Raw genomic sequence first — 10,693 nt, 5'->3', positions numbered from 1 at the left:
TTACATGCTCAATAAACTGTGTGGTACTGATTTAGGATGATAACCGAGAACTACGCAATGATGTCACTTGTTGATGATTGAAACTTTATAACTAATAATTATTCGTTTTAAACATGCAAATATATAACGCGTTAGGAGTAGTTACGTTGCTGTGTGTACCAGAATGAGTAGGTCCTAAGCAAGAATTCATATTCAAATCATAATCATGCTTACGTAATTAGGCACCCACATTATGGGACCATTGTCCAATGTAAGGGTTCCTTCGAGACATCAACACATACACATCCCTACGAAAATAGGTACGAAATCAGTGAAGGGTGAATCAGCAAGCTGACAACAGATTGCAAATTAGTGGTTGCATTCAATCGCTTGAATAAACTCGTGAAAGAAGACACAAACTCCACTTTCATCATACAAGCTTATAGTATGTTATAAGCTAGCAATTTGTCCTCGTTAAACAAAGGCTTAGGCGTTGAATATAAATTTGGTTCATCCAAAGCGAGTAAAGTGAGAAAATTACATTGTTAATTTAATAAATACATGATTTATTATAATATACTTATAATATCTTAATTTGCTAATCACTTGTTAAAAATACTTTACTCACTTTACAACTGCCTATTCAGTTCAATATTGGGTCTTGTAAAAAAAAAGATTTCAATATTGGGCAAGCAAAGTACATAGGGCCTAGGGGTACCCTTCACTTTTCTTCATTAGCAATCCATCGTAACATACCTCTTGGACTTTTATAGGTGAATTCCTATTGGAAGGTTTTGTCAACAACATAATAATTGCAAAGCAATAATTCCTCTCAACAACAATTTACATAGTACCTCATAATGAAAGTTGGAAAGAACACAAAAAAACTACTCCCTCCGTCCCGCAATAGATGATCCATTTAAAATTGTGTAATTTTGATCTAACTTACTTTGACCGTATTTTTCTACTAATATACAAAGATAAATAATATCATATAAGATGTCGTTAGATTCGTCTCGATGAGTATTTTCAAAATATCAAATTTTCATAATTTTTTCTAATATATTATTCAAGATATTTAAGCTCAAAGTTATGCATTGGCATGCGTAATATGGTCAACTGTGTCAAGTATTATGGGACGGAGGGAGTATCTTTTTTATGGCCATGTGTTGGAATACTAGAGTTGAAATTGGGGTTTGGAGAATAAACACCAAGTTCCTTGTTGAATAGAACCGGTGTTGTGTGAATTGAATAAAAAGTAAAGGTTTTACATTGGGCACACATGTATGAATGAAATGATCATTCACGAAAATACAGGTCACATGCACGCCACCGTCGGCGGACTTTGGGCTTGGGCTAAATGATATTCCATCTGTTTCTTTTTAAGTGTCGTTTAATGTTTAATTTAGTGTTCCTATTTAACTATTGTTTTGATCTTTTAAACGTATAATTTCTCAATTATACTCTTTCTCAATCACTCACACTCACACTTACTCTTTTTCCATAAAACTAATTAATGTTTCTTAAAAAAACTAATTAATGTTATGTATTTGAAAATTTGAATTTGTTTCTTTTCAAACAAGGTTTTTTTTAGAAAAAAAAAATGTTGTTACCTATAATGATGAATTTGTAAAGAGTAGAAATTCTATAAATATGATTGTAACATTGTCAAAAAAGTTAAGTGCAAATTAGAAAAACAATTCTAAAGAAAAAAATTAAAATAAAAACTTCATTCAAAATAAGAAAAAGTGAAAGACTCATTAATCAATGTGAAATTGAATTTTTTTTGTTTTGCTTAACAATTATTAAATAAATTGCTTGTTATGGTAGAGAGATAGACTATATGTGCAAGAAAAAAAAAGAGTTTGTTGGAGAAAGGGAATAACAATAATTTGTTATTGGACAAAGATAGAGAATAAGATTTATTGAAAAGAGAGTGTGTTTAAAAGAAATAGAAATTCATCAATGGATTAAAATGAGAGTATAATCGAAAAAATAAAACAAAAAATCCACTTCTTTAATTTGAATCGTACTATTCTAAAATGACATTTAAAAAGAAACAAATACAATATATATTTTTATTACCCGAAGATGTTAGTAATTAATTACTCCCTCATTTTTTTAGAATAGTAACATTAAATTAAAGAAATGAACTTTTTGGAGCTTTTTTCCAGATATACTCTCATTTTGATCCATCAATAAATTAATATTTTTTAAACACAATATATTCTCACATCTTTCTTCCGTAACAAACAATTGATATACTCTCTCTTCAACTTCATATTATTCAAAGTATAACTATATATGTTCTTCAATTTCCCTACAACTTCTTTATTCAAAATTTAGGATTCAACTATGGTTTCAACTTTACTCAAAACAAAAAAAAAAAGTAAATATTTTATCTATACTATATATAAAGAAAACTACCTCTTTCAGCACACTTTTGGGTTGGACTTTTCTTTCCAAAAATACCCTTAATTTTTAATTATAATTTTAAATACAAATAACACATGTAACAAATAGATAATAATAAATTTAATTCAAGGAGAAAACTTACACACAATTCCTTATGAATTGTTCTTACTGTTAGCGACTTATAAAATAACACGTGGATTACTAATCCATGTCACTAATCGTCTCCGTTAACCATTTTTTACCTCCGTTAACCACAGATCAAACTGACAAAAAATTAGCACAAAACAAAAACCCATGTTACTTTTTTTTTTTCAGCCGATTTTATATTGTACATCTGTATTGTTCCCCTCAATACAACCGACAAAGATTGCCAAGTATTTTCATATCCCTTCCACAAAAAACAGTATTTCCATTTTATTTTATTACTTCCAAAAATATAGTATTTCCATACTATTTTATTAATATAAGTTACTCTTCCTTAGCCTTTGATCAATATTAACAAACGTGAACAAAAAATAATGGTAAAGATTGGACTTTAAATCCTTTAAAAAAAGATTAGTAATAAACGTGAGCAAAAAATAATGTCAACGATTGGACTTTAAATCCTCTAAAAAAGATTAGTAACAAACGTGAGCAAAAAATATTGTTAAAGATTGGACTTTAAATCCTCTAAAAAAAAAGATTAGTAACAAACATGAACAAAAAATAATGTTAAAGATTGGACTTTAAATCCCCTAAAAAAAAATTAGTAACAAACGTGAGCAAAAAATAATAATGTTAAAGATTGGACTTTAAATACTCTAAAACAAAGATTAGTAACAAACGTGTGCAAAAAATAATGTTAAAGATCAGACTTTAAATCTTCTGAAAAAAAGATTAGTAACAAATGTGAGCAAAATATAATGTTAAAGATTGGACTTTAAATCCTCTAAAAAAAGATTAGTAACAAACGTGAGCAAAAAATAATGTTAAAGATTGGACTTTAAATTCTTTAAAAAAAAGATTTGTTATTGTCATAAGAGGGACATTGATTTCACTGTATTTTGTTGGATATTGGATGGGGGACATGGGAGCAGTTTATCAATTGTATATATGCAGAACGTGGAATCACAAAGAAAAAAGTGATGCTTTTATTCCTTTAAACGGCAGTGGAAGGAGCCTAACAGCAAGGGATGTTATTGCTTATTTTCCCTTTATTTAATAATTAAAAAAACCACGGTTCTCTTTATATACAAATGCGAGTGCAGGACGTCCCTTTGTGCGTAGTAGAAAACAGTTTCCCGTTAAACTAAATTTTGCTATTACCATAAATAAGTCACAAGGGCAAACCATTCCCAATGTCGGAATCTATCTTCCACGACATGTTTTTAACCATGGTCAATTATATGTAGCTTTATCAAGAGGAGTTTCTCAAAATTCAACAAAAGTTATCATTAAAGAAGAGAAAATAGAAGGAGAAGATGGAGACTTTACGAAAAATGCAGTTTTTAAAGATATTCTTTTATCGCAATCATAACAATGTTTCTTTTAAATAACATGTCATTTATACATTTATGTTATGATGTTACTAATTACTATTAGAATAAACAATAAATGATCATTGTTTCCTTAAAAAAAAAATGTTCATTGTTTTTTCTTAATTTTTTTTGTCAACGTTTTATCTTAATTTTATATGCATGCAAACTAAAATATGTTCAGTTCAAAAATAATTTGGTTATATGTCTTGACAATATTTTTTTTATAAATCAATATATCAATAGTTTCCATTAATATTTTAAAATTTAAAAATTTTAATCAAAATTATACAAACGAACTTAATAAGATAATCACATGCGTTATTAAAAGAGAATAGAGAGATTTTGAAAAGATTTTGGACTTACTTTTTTTTATTTCAATTATACCCTTAAACAAATTTTTCCTATAATAATGTTCTATTGTTGGTGTTATTAAAAAGATAAGAATTTTTGTTATATTTATATTATTCTTATCATTGAAAACGATAAATATGATTTGTTGAGTTTGTTACATTTTTTCTTTAAAACGATAAATATGATTTGTTGAGTTTGTTACATTTTTTCTTTAAAGAAGTGTTTTTACATTTGAAAGTTACAAATATCTATACTTATAAATTTAATCTATATAAAAAAAAGATATAAAAAACATCGTCTGTAATATACATGCAAAATTTCTATAAAATATCGTTGATAATATACACGTGTTAGCGCAATAAAAAGAGCGGAAAGACGAGCACGTAAGTACCCGTCTTTTCACTAGTTTTTGATAATAATATTACAATCCTATTTATGGAATTTTTACTACAGGATTCATTTTATGTATGGAACCAAAGTTTGTTTTAAAAAAAAGCTTTATTTTAAAAAATAAAACTTATAATTTTTCATATCTTTTTTATTCCGTAAGTAACGGAAAATCATATTTTTCTTCGGTAACAAACTTTAATTCATTCCCTCCGCAACAAACAAAAGTTTGTTTAAAAGGAAAAAAAAAAAAAAACCTTTGGCATATCGTCTCCTCTTCTTTGCTTGCAATTATATAAAGCAACTCCATTATCACAGCAATATCCTCATAGCCTCCTTCCTTTAAAAAAAACATAGCCATCTGTTTTCCAGCTTTCCGTTCACTATCTCTTAAGATGGCACTCTCTAATCCTTCTTTGATTTTAGGCTTCTTCTTAGCAATTAATATGGCACTGCCAACTCTTGCAACTGTCCACACCGTTGGAGATAAATCAGGTTGGGCAATTGGTTCTGATTATAACACATGGGCTAGTGACAAAACATTTGCGGTTGGTGACAGTCTTGGTAAGTATTATTAATTATTTCTTTGTTAAACACAGCTTAATGAGAAGAAAGCATGTAAAGATTGTAAACTGAAAAATAGTTAATTGAAGTTTTGTCAATTTCATAATTCATTTAGTTTTATATTGCAACCACAATTTACAAATCTAATATATGTAACTTTACTATGACAGTGTTCAACTATGGTGCTGGACACACAGTGGATGAAGTTAAAGAAAGTGACTATAAATCATGCACAACTGGAAATTCAATTAGTACAGACAGTAGTGGTGCCACAACCATCCCTCTCAAGAAAGCAGGAACACATTACTTCATATGTGCTGTTCCTGGACATTGCACAGGTGGCATGAAACTTTCTGTTAAGGTTAAGGCTTCTTCTAGTGCTGCTTCTGCTCCTTCTGCAACACCATCACCATCAGGGAAAGGTTCACCTTCCGATGGCACCCCTGCTGCAACCACCACCACACCCTCCACCACCACCACTCCTTCCACACAAAGTGCATCTTCAGCTACTAGTATCTCACCAATTGTTGCTTTATTTTTCACTGTTTCATGGATCTTGATCAGTTATATATTGGTGTGAGATAATTTTCCGAGATATAGTCAGGACAGAGGCAGTGCTTCCATGGTTTCTTTTCCCTTTTCACATTATTATCTATTAATTTTAAATCTTGTTTGATCTATCCAGATTTATGGAGGCTCTTGTAGTATTAATTAGTAATCTAGGAAGTCGCATTGTTTTCATGTTTTAATTAATTTTTGTGCTTGAATGATTATTGGTTACTGAGATTGTTTGTTTTTTTACTTCTTTGGGTCAATTCAATTTTTTTTAGGTGGTAGTGGGTCTTGACAACCTATCACAATGAAGGAAATGACATGGCATCTTCCTAAAATAATGTCTAAAATGCATTTGAGATTTGAGTATGTTCTCTCGTGGAATGCCTTTATCTATACGTTTTCAACAAATATATAACTCCAAACTCATTTGAATTTTCAACATGGTCTAATAATAAGTACGCATATTACTTTACTTGAACTTACAAATTCAAACAGAAGATTATTAGGTGAAGAACAAAAACCACTGTATCCAACTAACACAGTGATGATGAAGCTATTACCTTAGCATGATATCCGTTTTTGCCCCTGATTTTTTTATGTTATTGGTTTCACCAGCTTTCATCTAAAGCTCTTAGGAAGTTAACCATATTAACAGTGATAATAATACTACCTTACTGATTGTACATTCTAGTTCTTTTAGTTAACATTATATCCGTTTTTCCAATGATAATTTGGTAGGGAAAATGACACATTTTGTTTGTATAGAGCTCCACTAGTTGTGCAAGTACAAATATATTTTAGAGTTAATTTATATGTGATTTTTTTTTTTGTAATTTATTGTTAGAAATGCATCTAATCACATTTCATCACATAGATGCTTAGAAAGATTCACCATGTCCATATAGGAATTGATTCTTTAGGATGATAACCGAGAACTACGCAATGAAATCCTTCACTAACTTTTTTCTTTTTTTGATGATTGAAACTGTCTAACTAATATTTATTCGTTTTAAACATGCAAATATGGAACGCGTTAGGAGTAGGTTCTAAGCAAGAATTCATATTTAAACCATTATCATGCAATTAGGCGCCATATTATGGGGCCACGTCCAATGTAAAATTTCCATCGAGACATCAACACGTACTCTTCCTTACGAATATAGGTACGAAAACTGAATTTAGCATTAATTCCATAGATAAACAATTAGGGATGGACGAGAAATACCCAAATTGTTGGGTATGAGTATTAGCTTGGGATAATCACCCGCAAGTTTGTACGAGTATGGGCGTGGGTAGGGGCGTGTTATTAAAGTACGGGTAATGAACATAAGTACGGGCGCTTAGATGCCTATAAGGTATGATGACAAGCTTGTTGCCCACGAAGATATACGCTCGGGTATGTGGAATTTTTTATAAACACGAGTAAGGCGATGTGCACTATAATGGGTTGTCTAAAGGGTACCAATTGTCACACCTACAATAGATTAAGGCTTTGTTTTAAAAAATTAGCGAAGGGTGAATAAGCAAGCTGACAACGGTTCACACATCAATAGTTGCATTAACTAATAAACTAATAAATATGATGAAGTAACCTACAGAAAATATTATAAACTTGTGACAAAAACATTATAAACTTGTGAAAGAAGACACAACTTCATTTTGATCATACAAACTTATATGCTCTAAGCTAGCAATTTGTCCTTGCTAAACAAAGCTTAGGGATTGAGAGTAAATTTGGCTCATCTAAAGCGAGTAAAGTGAGATAATTATAGATTGTTATTTTAACAAATTGTTTTTTTTTATACAAAATTTTAACAAATTGTTGATTTGTTATAATATACTTACAACGTCTTAATTGGCTAATCACTAGTTGAAAATACTATACACTATAATAGCGAGTTACTCACTTTACAACTGCCTAATCGGTTCTCTCTAAAAAAAATAAACAAACTGCCTAATCGGTTCAATATTGGGTCTTGTAGCAACAAAAAAATTGAATATTGGGCAAGCAAAGGACATATGGGTGCCTTTCACTCTTCTTCATTAGCAATCCATCATAAGTCATAACGTACAATCTTGGACTATTATAGGTGAATTCCTATTGCAAGGTTTTGTCAATCATCAATAACATTATAATTGGAAACCAATAATTCATCCGGCCACAATTTACATCTATATTATATTTTATTTAAATAATTTTATTATATCTACTAGCAAAAAGACAGACATTCATGTGGACATTCACATGTCCGTCTTTCTACTCTTTTTATTGCGCTAACAAATGTAAATTATGAAAGGTATTTTATATGAAATTTTGATTTTGATTAAAATTATTAGTACACATATTTGTGACTTTTAAATTGTAACAACCCCTATTTGTGACTTTCATATTGTAACAAACTTAAAAAAAATATATATATAAGGAAATTTGGATAAGGAAATTTATAATGTGAACAAAAAGAGTTTGTTGGAAATTTTTATTTTTGAGGGAAAGCTAAAAAAAACTATTTTGCTATATTATGTTATTATTACTAGCGAAAAGATGGGCACTCACGTGTCCGTACTTCCGCTCTTTTTATTTCACAAATGTTTGAAAATTTTGAACGGTATTTTTTTTTTTTATGAAAATTTGATTTTATTTAAAACTAAAAAAATAATTGTTTGTTGCTTTCAAGTTATAACAAACCAATCTAACCATGATTATCTATTTCAATGACACCAACAATATAACAAAAAAATATAATCTAAATTATTATTTTTTAATGACACCAACAACAATCTTTATTATAGAAAAAGTTATTTAAGGGTATAATTGAGATAATGAAAAACTATGTATAAATATACTTATTTAGTTTGTTACATTGTTTAAATGATAAAGGAAAAAAACAAACATATTATATATATATATATATATATATATATATATATATATATATATTGTGTTTGTTACATTTTTTTTAATATTTAAATTTATTCTTATCTATTTGTTACATGTATTATTTGTGTTAAAAATTGAGGGCATTTTTGGAAAGAAAAAGTCAGCCCAAAAAAGCTAAAAGGAGTTATTTTCTTTATAAATAGTATAAATTATTATTAAATATAAATTGTTTGTTATGGGAAAAAGATAAAATTATTAATAAATCAATTGTTTGTTATGGAAAAGATATAAAATGTGTGAGAAACATAAAGAGTTTGTTAGAGAGAATATCAATTACTTTGTTACGAAAAAAAACAGATAGAGAATCAAAGTTAATTTGTTTCATAGTTTCATTATATATAGAGAAGTCTATTGAATTGCCTCTCACTTTAGATTTCCCCAATTCAAAAATCTCTTTCTACGTGCAATATATTAACAACTCCCAATCCCCTTCTTGCTTGCAATTACATAAAGCTAACCAATTATCTCAAACAACATCCTCGTAGCTTCCTTGATTAAAATGGCTTTCTCTAACGCTTTTGGTTTTATGCTTCTTTTTAGCAATCACTATGGCATTGCCGACTATGGCAACAACCCACATTGTTGGAGATGGTTTAGGTTGGACAATTGGTCCTGATTACACTACATGGGCTAGTGACAAAACCTTTGCAGTTGGTGACAGTCTCGGTAAGTATAATAATTTAACGAACTTTTATCAATTTCATTTTTTTTTAGTTTTAAATTGCAATCACAATTTACAAAACTAATGTATGTAACTTTACTATGACAGTGTTCAACTATGTAGCTGGGCACACAGTGGATGAAGTTAAAGAAAGTGACTATACATTATGCACAGCTGGAAATTCAATTAATACAGACAGCAGTGGTGCCACAACCATTCCCCTAAAAAAAGCAGGAACACATTACTTCATACTCCCTCCGGTCACTATTATAAGCAAAAGTTGACTTTTTAGGTTCATTCAATAAATGATGTATGTAGTCCATATATAGACCACATACATCATTCATTGAATGAATCTAAAAAGTGAATTTTTGATTATAATAGTGACCGGAGGGAGTATGTGCTATTCCTAGACATTGCACATTTGGCATGAAACTCTCTCTTAAGGTTAATCCTTCTTCTGCCGCTCCTTCTGCAACACCATCACCATCCACGAAAGGTTCACCTTCCGATCGCACCGCTGCCGCAACAACCACCACCACTACTCCTACCACACAAAGTGCATCTTCAACCACTAATATCTCACCAATTGTTGCTTTCTTTTTCACTGCTTCCTGGATCTCTATCCGTCATATATTGGTGTGAGATAATTTTATGAGATATAGGCAGGACAAAGACGGTGCTTCCATAGTTTCTTTTCCTTTTCGATATATTATCTAGGCTAAAGTGCAACTTTGGCCCCCTATCTTTCAAAAAGTTGCGATTTTGACCCCCTAAGTTTGAAAACTACAATTTTGGTCCCCTATGTTTTAGCCCCTTTGCATATTTGGTCCTTTTGGTCAATTTTGACCAAGTCAACGCATACGTGGCATGCCACGTGTGTAATTAATTAATTAAAAAAATTAAAAATCGAAAAAATCAATTTTAAAATAAAATAAATGAAAAAAATAATAAAAAATTCTGGAAAAATAAAAAAATATATATAAAAAATTTCCAGATTTTAAATTAAATAAATGAAAAAAAAATCCAGAAAATCAATTTTTAAATTAAATAAATGAAAAAAATAATAATAAAAAATTTTAAAATAATGAAAAAATTCGAAAAAAAATAATGTCAAATTTTCCAGATTTTTTAAAAAACGAAAAAAATAATGAAAAAATATTACAAAAAAATGAAATAAATTCTGGAAAAATGAAAAATAATGAAAAAATTTAAAAAACGAAAAAATATTACATAAAAATGAAATAAATTCTTGAAAAATAAAAATATTAATAAAAATGATTAAAAAAACGAAAAAAATTTCACAAAAATTCATGGAAAATTCCA

At 29.2% G+C, this 10,693-nt stretch overlaps 1 protein-coding gene and 1 pseudogene across 2 annotated transcripts; both read left to right on the top strand.

Annotated features, from left to right (window-relative positions):
• The first annotated feature begins 4,977 nt into the window (after positions 1-4,977).
• Positions 4,978-6,014, top strand: LOC146941926 (blue copper protein-like). Its single transcript, XM_085755791.1, has 2 exons — positions 4,978-5,213; positions 5,384-6,014. The coding sequence occupies exons 1-2, from the start codon at positions 5,045-5,047 to the stop codon at positions 5,791-5,793; spliced, it is 579 nt and encodes a 192-aa protein (XP_085611917.1). The 5' UTR covers positions 4,978-5,044; the 3' UTR covers positions 5,794-6,014.
• A 3,191-nt stretch (positions 6,015-9,205) lies between these two features.
• Positions 9,206-10,263, top strand: LOC146941925 (blue copper protein-like; annotated as a pseudogene). Its single transcript, XR_015032517.1, has 3 exons — positions 9,206-9,372; positions 9,476-9,627; positions 9,761-10,263. The product of XR_015032517.1 is annotated as a blue copper protein-like (transcript).
• Positions 10,264-10,693: the final 430 nt, after the last annotated feature.

The sequence above is a fragment of the Medicago sativa genome, chromosome 3, assembly GCF_051527215.1.
Source record: "Medicago sativa cultivar Bolivia chromosome 3, Bolivia_mono, whole genome shotgun sequence".
Classification (NCBI taxonomy): Eukaryota; Viridiplantae; Streptophyta; class Magnoliopsida; order Fabales; family Fabaceae; genus Medicago; species Medicago sativa.
The sequence above is the reverse complement of the archived record's forward strand: the minus strand, read 5'-3'. Positions and strand labels throughout refer to the sequence as shown.